The sequence below is a fragment of the Oryctolagus cuniculus genome, chromosome 11, assembly GCF_964237555.1.
Source record: "Oryctolagus cuniculus chromosome 11, mOryCun1.1, whole genome shotgun sequence".
Classification (NCBI taxonomy): domain Eukaryota; kingdom Metazoa; phylum Chordata; class Mammalia; order Lagomorpha; family Leporidae; genus Oryctolagus; species Oryctolagus cuniculus.
The window spans coordinates 53164093-53181711 of NC_091442.1; the positions used below are offsets into that span (position 1 = coordinate 53164093).

General features: G+C 53.2%; 1 protein-coding gene across 3 annotated transcripts in view; it reads right to left on the minus strand.

Annotated features, from left to right (window-relative positions):
- Positions 1-14121, minus strand: part of NCKAP5L (NCK associated protein 5 like) — a 33774-nt gene extending 19653 nt beyond the window's left edge. The window contains exon 1 of one of the 3 annotated variants that reach the window (XM_051845450.2): positions 13965-14121. Coding sequence is in view for 1 of the 3 variants with exons in the window: in XM_017341840.3 (XP_017197329.2) it covers positions 13965-14015 (51 nt within the window). In the remaining 2 variants the exon portion in view is untranslated. The remainder of the gene's footprint in view (positions 1-13964) is intronic. The other 2 variants (XM_017341840.3, XM_051845449.2) reach the window with 2 other exon arrangements.
- Between the last annotated feature and the right edge of the window lie 3498 nt (positions 14122-17619).

The window sequence follows — 17619 nt, forward strand, 5'->3', positions numbered from 1 at the left end:
CTTGTTGGGAGGTGTCTCCCATGGGGTTGGCCATTGTCAAGTTTACTGTTTTTCCTTCTGTAACTAACACATATTTTGAGGGGCAATACTTTGAGAACGTGCAAGTATCTTGCTTCTCCAAATTCTACCCGCTAATTTTAGGATTCATCCATGGATCTTGTTGGCGGCAACTACCGTCAGTGTGCTAATGATAATTTTCCATTTCCCCCATTCCTTTTACATTTGCAAACTGGAAGTTTTCTGTAAGGAGGAATTGTGCCTCGACCTCTGTCCATTTGATTAGACATTTATATTAGCATGGACTCACTGGATATGGATTCTGTTAATTGAGTTATAACCCAATGTTGTCATCACTTATTTCATGGCCTGAATTCCAGGTTTGGCCACTGGGAATTCGTTCAGATCGGTTCTGTGCGCTTCTCAGGCATCTCCACTGTCGCCTTGCTTTCTTTTCTTTAAAATTTATTTTATTTATTTGAAAGACAGAGTTACAGAGAGAGGTGGGGGGGGGGGCTTCCATCTGCTGGTTCACTCCCCAAATGGCCACAATGGCCAGAGCTGGGCTGATCAGAAGCCAGGAGCTAGGAGCTTCTTCCGGGTCTCCCATGTAGATGCAAGCACTTGGGCCATCTTCCACTGCTTTCCCAGGTACATTAGCAGGGAGCTGGATTGGAAGTGGAGCAGCCGGGACTTGAACCGGCGCCCTTATGAGATGCCGGTGCTGCAGGCTGGGGCTTTAACGCGCTGACCCCTTGTCCTTGCTTTCTGACACCATAAGATATTCCGTGCTTAGCTTGTGTTTTCTCTGCCATAACCACTCTTCCAAGGAGTGTTACCAGAGCACGATTCTAAAACTACCGATCTGACTGTGTCCCTCCGACTTCAATCATCCGAGACCTCCTACTGTTTGGAGTGAGACCAAGAAGTCTCACTGTGGTCTGGCCCCAGAACAATTCTTTCACAAAAGCTTTCCTGGGCTCAGGCAATGCACACAGATCTCTCCACTTCAAGCGCCTGTAGGACCTGCGTTTCAAAGCTGAAGGCATGCCCTCCTGTGGGGGGATGGGAGCTCCACTGAAAACGCCATCTGTATTTTTGGATGCACTGCGCCAGCCAGTGCACCACTCCTGACAAGGAATGAGGCTGAGGCCCAGAGACCCCTGACCCGCGTCCCTCTTCCCCTGTCTCGCCCAGAGATGGGTGATCTGCTTTCATTCAAGCCAGAAAAAAACAAAAACAAAAACAAAAACAGGAAGACAGGACAGCTAAGAGGACACAGTGGGCTCATGGGGTCCTCCTAGAGATCTCCAGTCATCCACCCATGACGAACCATGCTGAGGGACGGGCATGGGACATTTTCAGATCTGTCCTTGACATTGAGATGGCCTTCTTGAAGCTGTTCGCCCACTCCCACACCTTGCTGACCGTCCTGTGGTGTCTCCTAGATAGGCAAAGAGGACTAATTTACCCATTCTACAAATATTCCTGGACAAACAGCCCATATGAGCTACAATGCTGGGTGTTAGTGCAGGGAGCAATTCAGAGAAAGGGCAGCTCTTTTTTGGTTTCTTGGAGCTTTCAGTCTAGTAAGGGACTAAGACAGGCAGGTACAAAAAAATCAGTAGTACTTCAGTGCAGGCACCTGAGCCAGTGAGGAGACATTGTTTGGGACACCCATATCCATTCCTGGAGTGTCTGAGTTACAGTAGTGGCTCCCACTGAGGATTCCAGCTTCTTGTTAATGCAGACTCTGGGAGGCAGCTGTGATGGCTCAAGTAATTGGGTTGCTGAGTTCCTGGCTCCTGGCCCTGGCCCAACCCCCCCAACCCCAACCACTGTGGGCCTTTGGAGAGTGAACCAGTAGATGAGAGTGAAGCAGTAGATGAGAGCTTTGTCTTCCCCCACCCCCGAGTGAACCAGTGGATGAGAGCTTTCTCTCTCTCTAATTTTTTTTTTAATTTGGAAAGAGAAAAGAATCAGTAGCATTCCCTATACATTAGCAATGAACTATTCAAAAAGCAATTAAGAAAATTCCATATACAATAGTTACAAAATAATAGTATACTCAGAAATAAATTTAACCCAGGAGGTGAAAAATCTCTACATTGAAAACTATAACAGAATGATGAAAGAAATTGGACAGGACACAAAGAAAGAAAGATATCCCATCTTCATGGATTAGAAAACTTACTATTGTTAAAATACTCATGCTATCCAAAGCAATCTACAGATTCAATTCAATTTGTATCAAAAGTCCCATGACATTTTGCACAGAAATGGAAAAAACAATTCCTAAAAATTTAAACGGAGTGGGGCTGGTGTTGGGACATAGTGGGTTAAGCCTGTGAGGCCAGCATCCCATATGGGTGCTGGATCGTGTCCTGGCCACTCCACTTCCAATTCAGCTCTCTGCTTACACACTTGGGAAAGCAGCAGAAGGTAGCCCAAGTCCTTGGGCTCCTGCACCCACGTGGGAGACCCAGAAGAAGTTCCTGGCTCTTGGCTTTGGCCTGGCCTACACCTAATCCTTGGGCCACTTGGTGCAAACCAGCAGATGGAAGATCTCTCTCTCTCTCTCTCTCCCCCTCTCTGTAATTCTGCCTTTCAAATAAATAAATAAATTTTTTAAAAAAATTCATAAGAACCATAAAAGACCCCAACCAGCCAAAGTAATCTTGAGCAAAAACAACAAAGTTGGAGGCATCATACTATTTGATTTGAGGTCTCGTACAAAGCTACAGTATCAAAGCAACATGGTGCCGGCATAAAAACAGACAAGACAAATGAAAAAGAGTACACAAGGCCAGCGCCGTGGCTCAATAGGCTAATCCTCCGCCTGCGGCGCCAGCACACCGGGTTCTAGTCCCAGTCGGTGCGCCAGATTCTGTCCCGGTTGCCCCTCTTCCAGGCCAGCTCTCTGCTGTGGCCCGGGAGTGCAGTGGAGGATGGCCCAAGTGCTTGAGCCCTGCACCCGCATGGGAGACCAGGAGAAGCACCTGGCTCCTGGCTCCAGATCAGCGCGGTGCGCTGGCCGCAGCAGCCATTGGGGGGTGAACCAACGGAAAAAAAGGAAGACCTTTCTCTCTGTCTCTCTCTCTCACTGCCCACTCTGCCTGTCAAAAAAAAAAAAAAAAAAAAAAAGTACAGAACACACATCTAGGTTCAACTGGTCTTGAACAGAAATGTCAAGAATATCAAGAATACACAATGGGGGAAAGAACAGTCTCTTCTACAAACAGTGCTGGGGGTGGGAGCATCTGGTGTAGCAGTTAAGACACCACCTGGGATGCCCTTTTCTCATGTGAGGGAGAGCTTGGATTTGAGTCCTGGTTCAGTTCCTGATTCCCGCTTCCTGCTAACTACCACCCTGGGAGGCAGCAAGTGAGGGCTAGGTCCCTGCTACCTACAGGGAAGACCCTGACTGAATTCCTGGCTCCTGGCTTTGGCCTGGCCCAGCCCTGGCTGTTTGGAGAGTGAACCAGCAGATGGGAAATCTCTCTGTATCTCTGTCTGTCTTCAAATAAATAAAAATAAAGTGTTGGTAAAACTGGATACTCAGATGCAAAAAATGAATTCAAAATGGATTAAAGACTTAAGAATAAGACTTGATACTGTAAAACTACTAGAAGAAAATATAGAAGAAATATTCCATGATACTGGCATGACCCCAAAACGCAGGCACTAAGCAAAAATAGACCAGTGGGATTATCTCAACCCAAACAGCTTTTTGCACAGCAAAGGAAACAATCAACAAGGTGAAGAGACAACCTGTGGAATGGGAGAAAATATTTGCAAGCCACACATCTGATAAACGGTTAACAGTCAACATTATATAAGGAACTCAACTCAATAGTAAGAAATCAATGACTCAGTTTAAAAAATGGGCAAAGAACCTGAACTATAGACATTTCTCAAAAGACAACAAATAGGGATTGCATTGTGGTAAAGCTGTCGCTTGCAAGGCTGGCAACCCATACGGATGCTGGTTTGAGTCCCGGCTACTCCACTTCCTATCCAGCTCCCTGCTAATCTACCTGGGAAAGCAGCTGACGATGGCCCAAGTGCTTTTGTCCTTGCACCCACATGGGAGAACTGGTGGAAGTTCCTGGCTCCTGGATTCAGCCTGGTACAGCCCAGGCCATTGCAGCCAACTGGGGAGTGAACCAGTGGATGGAAGATATCTCTCTCTCTCCCTCTCTCTTCCCCTTTCAAATAAATAAAGTAAATTTAAAAAAAGAGAAAAACACAACAAATAGCCAACAGCTGTAAGAAAAAAAAGCTCAACATGCCTAATCACTAGGGAAATCAATTAAAACCACAATGAGACATCACCTCCCACCTGTTTGAAGAGCTATCAACAAAAAGACAAAAGTAATTGTTGGCAAGAATGTGGAGAAAAGGGAACGCTTGCACATGGTTATTGGGAATGTAAATTAAAGCAGCCATTACGGAAAAAAATATGGAAGCTCCTCAGAACATATGACTCAGCAACCCCACTACTGGGTATACATCCAAAGGAACTGGAATCAGTACGTCAAAGAGATATCTACAGTCCCATGTTCACTGCAGCATCATTCACACCACGGGAACCAACCTAAGTGCCTCCTGACAGATGATGGAGAAAGAAAATGTGGTATACATGTCTCAGAGAACACTGGTCAGCTTTTAAAAAGAAGGCAATCCTGTCCTTTGTGACAGCATAGACAAAAAAGAAAATAAGACAAATACTGGTTACACGATCTCACTTCCATATCCACGAAAGCCCAATTCAGCCTCAGAAGAGAGCAGAGTGACAGGCAGTCACCAGAGGCCGGCAGTCAGATGGGGGAGACATTGGTCAAAGGCCACAAACTTTCAATTGGAGCTAAGTTCAAGAGATGCAACGCACAGCAAGGTGAGCACAGTGAATATGGAAGACACTTGAAAATTGCCAACAAATGAATTTTCCCTATTCTCACCACAAAAAACGTATATGAGAGAATAGATGTTATTATGTGGATTAGCTTGATTTAGCCATTGTACGATACACACATACATTTATATCAAAATATCAACATATATATATATAAATATACACAATGTTTGTCAATTTAAGAAAAAAAAAACACATGTAAGAGCTGTACTGCGAGGGAAGTTCCACAAAGGCAGGCATTGGGAGGATTTTTAAAATCGGGAAGGAAACAGAGCCCTTACAGATAGACAAGGTTTAGATCTTTGTGCGAGAAAGCGGAAGGGGCCACTCCAGACAGAAGGAAAGGCAGACACAGAGAAAGGAGGCAGAAACCACAGGTCGTCATGGAAACACAGTGACTCAGGGCAGCGGGATCTGAGGGCACTTCAAGGTGAGTGCTTCCTGCTCCGCGGCTCAAGCCAGTATTCCTTCCTCTCCTGTCCCCTGGTGGAGTCGGGGCTCCAGCAACTTCACGTTCTGGGCGTAACCAGGGCTAGCTGCCGGGTCCCACAGTAGAGTCTGGGCAGAGGGTCTGCAGAGGGTGGACGGGGGAGGCGTCAGCCGGAGCTTCAGCTACCTGCTCTCAGAGCTGGGATCCAAAAAGGGCCTGTGGCCTGCAGGCTCAGATCTGGGCAGATACTCTCCTAGTCCCCCACGCCTGCTCCCAGTACCCACTCCTCCAAGCTTCACTCCCGCCAGGGTGCAGAGCGCAGCGGAGCCACCAGAGAGGAGCTCCTGGCTTTGATGCTGCCTTTCACACAAGGCCTGCAGGCTTCCCAGGAAGCCAGTGGGGGAGGAGAGAGGAAGGGACAGCAAAGCCAAGAGCCTTAGCCTTCTTCTCTCGCCTGGGGACAGGAAGTGAGGTGCAGTCTACAGGGGAAATGAGAAGCCAACACTCCCCCCCAACTTCCCTTCGGTGGAGTGGAGAGCAAGGCTCCAGCTTCAGGAGGTCCCAGGCCCGGAAGGCAGTACGGTGGGGGTGGGGATGAGGGTGAAGGCATTATTAGCTGCCCCAGGGCAGAGTAAGGTGGGGGTCCTCTTGTTTTAGATGCAATAAAACTCAAGACCCCCCCCCCCCCCAGCACATCCCACAAACTGCAGGCAGGTTGGGGGTTGGGGATGGGAGAGAAACCACTGAAATCAGGTTGAGGGGCCGGCGCTGTGGCATAGCCAATAAAGCCGCTGCCTGCAGTGCCAGCACCCCAAATGGGTGCCGGTTCGAGTTCAGGCTGCTTCACTTCCGATCCAGCTCTATGCTACGGCCTGGGGAAGCAGTAGAAGATGGCCCAAGTCTCCGCATGGGAGACCAGGAGGAAGCACCTGGCTCCTGGCTTCGGATCGGCGCAGCTCCAGCCGCTGCGGCCATTTGGGGAGTGAACCAGCTGATGAAGACCTCTCTGTCTCTCTCTCTCTGCCTCTCCTCTCTCTAATTCTGCCTTTCAAATTAAATCAATAAGTCCAAAAAAAGAGGTCAGGCTGAGAAACGGCAGCGTTCCAGGTCACGTGCACTGTCGACTCCAGCCCCCAGCCCGGGTGCGCCGTGCCACCTGCCTCACATGTGCACATACCCAAGGTGGGGCAGCTTCTCGGAGCACCCCCGCAGCACGTGTTCTTTCCTTACAGCCCTATCACAGCTGCAATTCTGAGCTGTTTAATTACTTGATTAGTGGGCGACCTTTTGGATCACCATTATATCCCTAGAGACTGGCACATAAGAGATTCTTTAAAAAAAAAAAAAAGATTTATTTTATTTACTTGCAACTCAGAGTTACACAGAGAGAGAAGGAGAGGCAGAGAGAGAGGTCTTCCATCCGCTGGTTCACTTCTCAGTTGGCCGCAATGGCTAGAGCTGTGCCGGTCCGAAGCCAGGAGCCAGGAGCTTCTTCCGGGTTTCCCACACGGGTGCAGGGGCCCAAGGACTTGGGCCATCTTCCACTGCTTTCCCAGGCCACAGCAGAGAGCTGGATGGGAAGCGGAGCAGCCAGGACTCAAACTGGCGCCCAAATGGGATGCTGGCACTGCAGGCGGCTTTACCCACTATGCCACAGAGCCAGCCCCACATAGGAGATTCTTTTAAAAAAAAAAAAAAAGATTTATTTATTTATTGGGATCAGCTTGGGGAGTCTGGGAACAGATAGTGAGTCTGGCATCATGGTCTGAATGCATCTGCCCCCCCCAAACTCATATGGGAAGTGACTGGATCGTGGGGACGGCGCCCTGCCCATCCATGAATGAAATCTGTGCCCGAGAGACCCCTCACTCCTTCCCTCAGGGGAGGCCAGTGAACCAGCTCTGGCACCTGTCTGTGAGCCATCACGGACATCCAAGCTGCCTGTCCCTTCATTTTGGGACTTCTCCTTCAAAACTGTGAGAAATCAGTGTCGGCTGTTTAGAAGCCACCGATTTAGGGTATTTTGTTACAGCGGCTTGAAAAGACGACAGCCAGAAACCGGAGACTTGACAGGGGCTGCGGGAAAGATCCGTGCACAGCTGGGTGCTGCCAACAGACAGGCGACAGACTGCGTGGTGCTTTGGATAGACTAGGAGAAAAAGAGTCCATAGCTGTATTTGTTTGGCTTTGTGTAAAGAAGCTGGAGGGACATAGAAGAAAACAATAAGTGGTTAGCTATGGGGGTGGGGAGGATGTTGGTGGGAGTGTGTTTCTCAGTGCATGCCTTTGGATATCATTTTAATTTCTGCACTATGTTAAGGAATCTAAAAAACGATCCAGTGGAAAAAAATATAAAACCTTAAAGGAATGAAACCACCCAACCAGGAGATTTGTAAGGCTCCCAGCTGTGGCTGTCCATCCTCTTCCTACGAGAGGTGGTGGGGACAGGGCCCTCGGACAAGAGAGCAGTTGAGGGCGTGTGGCCAGAGGCAAGTAGTTTGCGACCAGGGGGACACCGCCACCATCTCCACTTCGGTTCTTCCCTGAGACCTCACCCCGGGCTGAGAGCGAAGCCCTGCAACCCCCAGGCTGTGGTGTGGGCCTCACCACTAGTCAGGAGTGGGTCGGGGTAGCTTCTGCCGGGGTGACAGCTGGGGTCCCTCTACCTCCCTGGGGACGGGGACCAAGTTAAGGGCAGAGGCGGAAGGGGGATGGTAGGGGCAGGTGGGGGTGAGGCGGATGAATGACTCCAGCAAGTGCCTGCGGCTGCTGTGGACAGGTTCTAGGGGTGTCTCAGCAGACGGTTGCACAAAAGGGCAATTACAGGCCCCACATCAAGCTGGATGGGCAGGGGGTGGGGACCAGACCCTGGGAGCTGCAGCTGTTAAACCCCAGGGCCACACTCCAGGGTTCCAGGGGGCCCTCACAGCCCAGTCTAGGAAAATTTCACCCCCTACCCGGAGGGCCCCTGGGGCCACAGAGCTGCAGGAGAGTGAGAGCTGAAGCCCAGCCCCCAGCCCTGCAGGCCACGGTAGGTGCAGCGGCCCAGGGCTTCTGTCCCTTTAAAATCTCTATACATTTCTGTCTAACAGCACGGTGAATGCCGGAGCACTCCAAAGAGCGCAAGGACTGGCGTGAAGGTTCAGGGTGCTGTGGCCGACTGGCTTCTTCCCAGCAGCTGCTGGGTTTTCAGAAATCAGTAATAACAGCAATGATAATTCACCTTAATAACAGCCTGGCCTCCCCAGGCCTCTTTCATCTGCGTAACTCCCAGAGCTGAGAAAACCGTAATTACTAGTGGCTGCCACACCCCAGTGATGTGAGCATTGGCTGGGAAACTGAGGCCCGGGGGGAAGCAGTTCCCCTCACACGGATCTAAGGCTATGGGTGCCAAGGGCTGCCAGGCAGTGGGAACCCCAAGGGACTGGCTCCACACTTGCTGTGTGTTGGGAAGATGTTGATGACAGGGATACATGCTCCAAAGCCATCCAGACCTGGGCTTGGGGAGGAGGTGAGGAGGGGCTCCACTTATGTGTCCCAAGCCTCCGTCCCAGGCTGCGGCAATCCGGCTGGGAGTTCTTGAGCTCACGCACCCAGGTCCCAAGGGGTTGCACAGCAGGCTGCCTGGGCAGGCCTCAGTCTCCACTGTGCTCAGGAGCCCAGGTAAGGGAGGACTCAGCCCTTCAAGCAGCGCCATGCCACAGGCACAGTCCATGAGTGGGGGGACTGTGGGGAGCCCTTGCAGCCAGGTAGGTGGCTCAGATCAAGAAAAAAGTCGGGGTGGGGGGGCAGCAGGGTGGAAGGACTGGTGTCACGGCGCAGCGGTAACATGGCGCAGCTGCTTACAATGCTGGTTGATTCCTGGCTGTTCCGACTCCGATCCAGCTCCTTGCTAATGCGCCTGAGAAGGCAGCAGGCGGCCCAAATGCTTGTGACCCTGACACCTACGTGGGAGACTCAGATGGAGTTCCTGGCTCCTGGCTTCAGCCTGGCCCAGCCCTGGGCCATGTGAGGAATGAGCCAGTGGATAGAAGATCCACCCTCCCCGCCCCATCACTCTGCCTTTCTAATAAATGAATACATCTTAAAAAAAAAAAGAGGGCCGGCGCCGTGGCTCAATAGGCTAATCCTCTGCCTTGTGGCGCCGGCACACCAGGTTCTAGTCCCGGTCGGGGTGCCGGATTCTGTCCCGGTTGCCCCTCTTCCAGGCCAGCTCTCTGCTGTGGCCCGGGAAGGCAGTGGAGGATGGCCCAAGTGCTTGGGCCAGGATAAGTACCTGGCTCCTGGCTTCGGATCAGCGCGGTGCGCCGGCCGCGGCAGCCATTGGAGGGTGAACCAACGGGAAAAGGAAGACCTTTCTCTCTGTCTCTCTCTCTCACTGCCCACTCTGCCTGTCAAAAAAAAAAAAAAAAAAAAAAAAAAAGAAAGAAAAAGTGGGGAAGGGGTAGCCATTTAACCTGTAGTTAGGACACCTGGGTCCCATATCAGATGGCCTGGGTCGATGTCCAGTTCCATTCCAGACTCCAGCTTCTTGCTAATGCAGAATCTGAGAGGTAGTGGTTCCTGCTACCCAAGTGGGAGATCTGGAGTGACCTGGCTCCCAGCTTCAGCCCTGGGCCAGGGGCATTGTGGGTATTTGAGGAAAGAACACTCCTCTTTCTCTCGTAAATTTTTTAATTTAATTAAGAAAAAAAGACCTGGAAGACTGCTTCTTGGAGACCCCAGCCTGTCTTTGCAAACCTCTTCTATCCTTGGCACTGATCCTAGAATCATGAGATCCTTCTGTCTGGTCACTCCTGCAGGAGGCCCGGCTGGCCGATATCCTCAAAGAGGGCTGGCCATGATAGGCACAGAGTCGCAGGAGGCGAGAGATCTTTCACCACTGTGGCCACACAGGGAGCATCGGGTGGAGGCGCTGAAGTGAGGACCCACCCGAGACCTACCACGCGCCTGGTTCTGTGACAGATGGTGGGGACAGACACATGCTCAGCCCTGGGGAACCCTAAGGGCAAAACCAGGCAGCAAAGCAATGACCTTGGCCTTCATACTTGTCTGGGGCAAATATGAAGGGTCTTGTCCTAAGGGATTTGAAGTTGGTTTCCTCGAGCATGTTAAATAGCTGACAGCGCTCCTGGGGGCCCTGGGAAACACTCTGACCCTCCAAGAGCCCAGCTCTCTGCAACTGCAGGCTGTCCATTCGGCCAAACCTCCACCATGAATGAAAACTTAAGGCAGACTGGCACCACGTGAAACTACAGGCCGCAGTCAGCAGTCCTGCCTCTGACGCTCACCGCTGCGTGAATCACTTCCCTCTCTGGCCTACAGTGCCTCCATTCTTAGCACAAGGGCGGTGGAGTCTGTCTCCAGGATCCCTTCCAGCCTGTGGCTCGAGGTTGTTTTGATGTGGTGGCAGATCCCAGACTGATTTACATAAATTTGCATGTTCAATCAGAAATCCCAAGCTCCGAGGATAGAAAATCCAATCAGTCCATTAGTGCAGCCAGACTAAGGGCTGGAGGAGCCTGCTGGGTAGGGGTGACGGCCGGCCGGTGGTACTGGTGGTGGACTGGGGTAGGGGCTGGGAGAAACGAACAAGAAAGGACATCCCATCCGTGCAAGGAGAGGCAGCTCCAATGATCCAGGAGCAACGGGGCCAGGAACCCCTCCGGCTGTCAGGCGAGAGTCCTTTCTCCTCTTGCTTCTAATGGGGCTTCTGGCTGGCTAGCCTCAGAGCCACACCCCAGAAGGGAACAGCAGCTCTGCCTAGCAACAGGTGATACTCCACCATTAACTACTTTCTGGGAGCTTCCATTATCCACTCTGAGAGCTCACAGCTGTGAGGGCCGCTTCCCTGGGTCTAACCTACACACCCCCCATGGGCAGCAGGCCTTCCCCCAAAGAGCCAATAGAGGAAAAGGTAACCAACCCCGGGGCCTCTCTAACCACCCCCCCCCCCACCTGTGGGACCAAGGATGCAAACAAAGCAGCGAAGGTCTTTGGCTCCTGGGCTGGAGAGCAAGTCCCAGCCTGCAGGAAGCAGGCTGGCACAGGAGGGGCAGGGGCCGCTTCTCCTGGCTGCGGTGGGGCTGCAGCACCTAGCAGGCCGGCCAGCCTGGGTGAGGGCCCCTGGCCTGGGAGTTGGGGCTGTGAGTGCAGAGGTGAGCTGGGTAGGGCCAGGGTGTGGGATGGGCAAGAGCAGTGGGGCCCTCCTTTCCTAAGAGGGTGGATGAGTGTGCTATGTTCCCTGGCCCAGATCCTAAAACAAGTCCCAACAGCTGAGATGCAGACTGTCTCCTGGGAATCTGCTTACCCTGCTGGCCCCTGGCTGCCTCCTCCTCTCTCAACCCCTCCCCAAAGGCCCAATTCAAAGACTGGCTGGGTCAGGATGTCTCTCCAGGGCCTTGATGGGTGGGCTAAACCTCAGCCAGCAGTTCATATCCCAAGGCACCAGGCAAGAGTAGTACAGCAACTGTTCTCGGGCAGGGGCAGAGTCTCCCCAAGTTCTCATTCCAACTGTGATTTCAGATGCATGCACGTCACCCAACACCCCAATCCCTCTGAGGGGAGCCACCGTTCCAGAAGACTTTTCTCCCCCCTGCATCCAACCATCAGGGCGGCCATTCAACACCACGGTGTGGAAGGGAGGTGCTTTCTAGTCCAGATGCTGTTTTGTTTTGTTTTTTTGACAGGCAGAGAGAGAGAGAGACAGAGAGAAAGGTCTTCCTTTTCCCGTTGGTTCACCCCCCAAATGGCCGCTACGACCAGTGTGCTGCGCTGATCCGAAGCCAGGAGCCAGGTACTTCCTCCTGGTCTCCCATGTGGGTGCAGGGGCCCAAGCACTTGGGCCATCCTCCACTGCCCTCCCGGGCCACAGCAGAGAGCTAGATTGGAAGAGGAGCTGCCGGGACAGAATCCGGTGCCCCAACCGGGACTAGAACCCGGGCTGCGGGCGCCGCAAGCGGAGGATTAGCCTAGTGAGCCACGGCACTGGCAAGACGCTGGGTTTTAACAATGAACGTAACTGAGCCCCAGAGAGGGAGACCGTGGTGGCTAAGGTCACACAGCAAGCTCAGAAGAGCAGAGCTCCTGACTCAGCCTGAACTGACAGCAGCTTTGTACCCAAACACGTGCGTTTCCGCCTGCCTCTGCAGTGCTGCTGAGAAGCAGAGCCTTAGCGCCTGCAGCCTAGGGCAGGGGCCTCTCAGACCCTCCCTGTCTCCCAGGAAGCACTGAACTGCAGGACATGGGAGGGCTGAAGCCGTCCCAGACACAGACCACAGACTTGGAAAACAAACTTGAACTACACAGGACAGCATCCATCTCCCCAGACAGGAATGCACTTGGTTTTCTTCTGGGGGTTAAGAAACCACTAATCCCAAACTGTGGAGGGGAGGGTGTGAAAGGGGGAGAAGGTATCTTCCTGCGGGAAAAGGGGTCTACAAAAAAAAAAGGAGGGGAGGAGCCAGCAGGCGTTAACATCTACAAGCCACAGTCTGTCTGCAGCCAAATACCGGCGTTAGATTCATTTTCCCCAAAGAACTGGTCACACAATGGTTAGACGCTGACCCCGTCAATGCCTCTCCCGGACCTCTTGCTGCAAACCACTTCCTCTGGCTGGCAGGGTGGACCCACCCCGGGCTGGGGGCTGAGTAGCGAGGCGGGAATACAGGGATCGCCTCTCCAGCCAGGGGCCCCTGGCTCCCCAGGCAGGCCGGCCGGGTTCTAGCAAGCAGCAGCGTCCAGGCTTGGGTGGGTTCAGTGATGCAGGCCTGAACACCCTGAAAACCAGGCCCGTGGGAGGTGAGGGCGCTCTGTGCCCTTGGGGCAGTGCCAGGGCTTTGGGGAAGCTGGGGTCGATTTCCTAGCGGGGCTGAGCCAGGGGAGTGCCTGGCAGATAAATTCTCTGCATTCTTCCAGCAAGGCAGCCAGGACCTGAGGGCCTGTTTTCCAGGCGCTGCCCCGTCCCTGCCTCCCTCCTTCCCTCAGCTTCTTTTCGGCGTGCAGCCCCGCAAACCTCGGCAGGGTTGCGCGTGGACACCGGGTCTCTCCGCCTCCCCCACGCCCTACCGCCCCAGGCCACGGGGACTGGAAGGAGTGCTTAGAGGAGCCCCAGGCTCGCTCCCGCGCCTGCGCTTTGGGGACAGCACCTCCCCACCCGCGTACACACACACACACGCACACACATACACGCACAACCCGGCTCCGCTAAGCGGTACCGGACGGTGGGATGCGGGTGGGGCGCGGTGCGCGGCTGGGGCAAGGTCAGTCTTTCAAAGAGGGAGGGCGGCCGGCCCCCGGAACATCCCCCACTCCCGAAAGTTTCCCTTCCGGGGCCACGGAGTGTGCGCGAGGATAGCGCGGGGGGCGGGCGGGGGTGGGGTGGGGGCGGACGAGTCGCAGTGGGACCCCCCCCCCGACCCGGGCGGGAGGAGAGCAAGGCGGGAGGGAGGGGCTCGCAGCGAGGTGCGAGCAGAAAGCCGCGGCGCCCCCTCGGACCCACGGCTGCTGCCAAAGCCTCACCCTCCACACCCCCAGGCTCCGCCCGGAGCTTACAGACCGCCCCCCTCCCCCCGCCGCCGCCCCATCGTCGCCCTTTAAATCCCAAGTCGGCCTGGAACTCACAGAAATCAGATGTCCAGCGGGGCCAGGGCAGGCCGGATCCGCCGGGTCCATGGCCGCGGCTCGGGGGCGGGGGGCAGAGAAAGGGGGTGCCGGAGCCGCCTCTTGATGTCAAGGCTTTAAAGGGGCCAGGGAGCCCCGCCCCTCGCTCGGGCCCCGCCTCCCTCCTCCAGCGCAGCCAATCCGCGCTCGCCCCGGGTACGCGCCCCTCCCAGCCCGCTCCAGATGTTCCCAGGACGGGAGTGAAGTCTGCCCGGCTGGCGCAAGGCGCTTCCGCCCGGGCGGGAAGGACCTCCCCTCCCCCTGTGGAGAAGCGCTCTCGTCCGGCCTGGCGGGGCCTGGGGCACCTCCTCGGCCCGGGGAGGGAACGCTGAGCGGGGGGGCGCAACGGGGGCGTCCAGAGCAAAGCAAACTAAGTCGGGGCGGGTGGGCACGCAGGCGTGCGCGTCTGCCTCTGTGGGGCTAGGCGTGCACGTGTGTCTGTGGTGTTGGTAATTTGCCTTCCTGCATACGTGTTGGGTGTAAATCCTGGGGAAGAGGTTGGAGTGCCTCCTTGGCCTTAAACGCTCCCGCCTCCTTGTTCCGCTGAGAGGATTGGGTCTTCCCGGAGTAATGTGGAAAACGGGGCGCTAGGATCAGGCTCCGCTCTTCCGAGAGCTCTGCTGGCCGTGTCCTCGCTGCTTTAGGCTGGGGACGGCTGGGCAAAAAAAGGATGCAGCCTTGTTTCTATAACAGTGGGGGACCAGTCCCAACCACCTGCAGAAAACCAGCAGCGCACGAAGGCCCCTTTCAGAGGCCCCTTGCATCCCATTCTCATTGGTTCCTAAGCATCTTTGGATACCATAATGTCCCGACCGGCCCGCAAGGTACCAACTGGTTAGGCAGTGCAGGTTCTGAACTGGGTTCCACAGGAAAATACAAGGGATCCCTGGGCACGGTCTGCCCATTGTATTAAACTTGCTTCTGTTGCGGGTGTTCACGGGATGTGACTTAAAGTGTGTTCGTCCGCAGAGGGAACACAGAAACTCAGGGAACATAAGGTGTTCAGATTGGCTAGGGTTGGTTAAGTTTGTCTCTGAAGGAGGCTTCTTATTTAAAATGGGGTTTGAAGGACAGAGAGGATTCAGGCAGAGTGAGGACACAAAGAGACTCAAGCAGGAAAGAGCAGATTGTTGCTATTGGTATGGGACGGTGAACAAATCACCTTTGTGGGCTAGGAAGCAGAAGTTAATGGGAGATTTTGTGTGGAGATGAGGATGAAGGCAGTAGAGGATGCCCCAACTGCTTGGTTCCCTGCCATCCACATGGGAGACCCAGGGTGAAGTTCCTGACTCCTGGCTTCAGCCTGGCCCAGCCCTGGCTGTTGTAGGCACCTGGGGAGTGAACCAGTGGGTAGATCTCTCTCTCTCTCTCTCTCTCTCTCTGCCTTTCAAATACATAAAAGTGAGTAAGTAAACACTTTTAAAAATGATGACACCATCAGGAGACAATGTAAGATTGTAAAGACAGGACCATTATTTGAGATAAGAAGAAGAGTCTATTAAGAAAGAAACAAATTGAGAGGTAAAGAGACAAAGAGAGAGCACCCATCACTAGTTTACTCCTGAAATGCCTGGGACAGCTGGGGCTGGGCCAGGCCAAAGCCAGGAGCCAGGAACTCAAACCAGTTTTCCCACGTGGGTGGCAGGAACCCAGTTGCTTGAGCCATCAGCACTGTCTCCTAGAGTGTGCTAATGCAAGAAGGCTTCCATCAGGAGCCAGAGCCGGGCACTGCCTCAGGCACTCTGATAAGTGGTGCAAGCATCTTAACCATTAGGCCAGGTACCCACCCCTGGTGGAAATCATTTACGTTTCCATTTCTCTCCCCTGCCCCCCATGTTTCCTAATGACAGTGGCCTCTCCAAAGGCCTACAGCATTGATTCTTGTTCATTCGATCATTCTGATTCGTGGAGTAGGGATCAGTGGCCCAGTCCTGGGATTACGACAAAAATTACACAATCTCTCCTCAGAAGGTGTGAAAGACCAATACCACTCCATTGCAGCTGTTGCGTCCCCCAGGCCTTGAGGTGGAAAAGCCTTACAAGTCTGCTAGGCATTTAACTATTTTGGGGTGTTTTCCAATAACAGGTCTTTTGAAGCACACAGAACATTGGGTATTTTTTTTTAACTTTTCATTCATGTTTAGCCTTGGTTAACAAACATAGCCGGAATCTCTGCACTAGGCTCCTGCACACTTGCTGGCTTAGGCATTTAGATTTCTGGCCGATTCTCTATGCTGCACATTCTGCATCCTCACTGGTACGAGGTGAAAGAAGTGTAGTTACTATTGCTCCCCGGCTACTCTTCTGTCTCAGAGGAGGCTTCATTCCCAGTGCTAGTATTCTCTTAAGTCATTAAAACTTCCGCACAAGTCCCCGAGTTGAATTTCCACCCTTGTGCATACCACAAATCATACATTGTTCTTCACTTGAGCTGTCTGTGCTGTTACAATACCAGCGAGGCCTCTTAGATGTTTGGTAGCTGCAAGCTATTGGTAGCGAGCCAGTACTGTACATGTAGCGCTGGTGAGTGGCGGGTGGATGAGCTCAGAGAACCACCCCCGCACGGCTCACATCAGTGCGTCCAGACTATGGGGTCATTCATTCAGTTTGAGGCATCTTCATTCCTCAGAGGCTGACCCTGTAGCCACTGTGTTTACACTGGTGGATCGACTGACCAAGGTTGGAACTCCTGAATCAAATATGGTAACTGGGCTCTTAAAACATTTTACTAATCCCCAGGTGGGATTTAAAAAAAAGATTTTAAAAATTCATTTATTTGAAACACAGAGTGACAGAGTGAGAGGGAGACAGAGATCAAGGTCTCCCATCTGCTGGTTCACACCCCAAATGGCCACAACAGCCAGCTCTAGGCCAGGCTGAAGCGAGGAGCCAGGAGCCAGGAATTCCACATGGGTGGCAGAAGCCCAAGTACTTGGGCTATCCTCTGTTGCCTTCGGACCGGAAGTGGACCAGCCAGGACTCAATCCAGCATTCCAAAATGATATCCTGGGGTGGCAAGGAGCAGCTTTACCCACTACGCCACAGCGCCGGCCCCTGGATTGAGTCATGAGTGAAGTCTTGATGCTTTCCATGCTCCATAAGAGGATGCTGGTTAATGTTTTTTTTCTTTTTAGAAATTTATTTTATTTATTTGAAAGACAGAGTTACAGAGAGAGGTAGAGACAGAGACAGAGACAGAGGTCTTCCATCTACTGGTTCACTCCCCAGTTGGCCACAATGGCCAGTGCTGTACTGATCAGAAGCCAGTAGCTAGGAACTTCTTCCGGGTCTCCTACATGGGTGCAGGGGCCCAAGGACTTGGGCCATCTTCTGCTGCTTTCCCAGGCCACAGCAGAGAGCTGGATCAGAAATAGAGCAGCTGGGTCTCGAACTGGCACCCATATGGGATGCTGGCACTGCAGGTGGTGGCTTAACCCGCTACAGCACAGTGCTGGCCCTGGGGTTGGTTAATGTTTGACCTGCTTGGTGAATGAGAACAGATCTTTGCCCCCACTGCTTCAGTCTACACGGGATGGCCATGTTCCTTGGATTCTGACAGCACTGCCAACACGTGCTCTGAAAACCCCTACGTAGGCACAAACACAATGGATCTGCT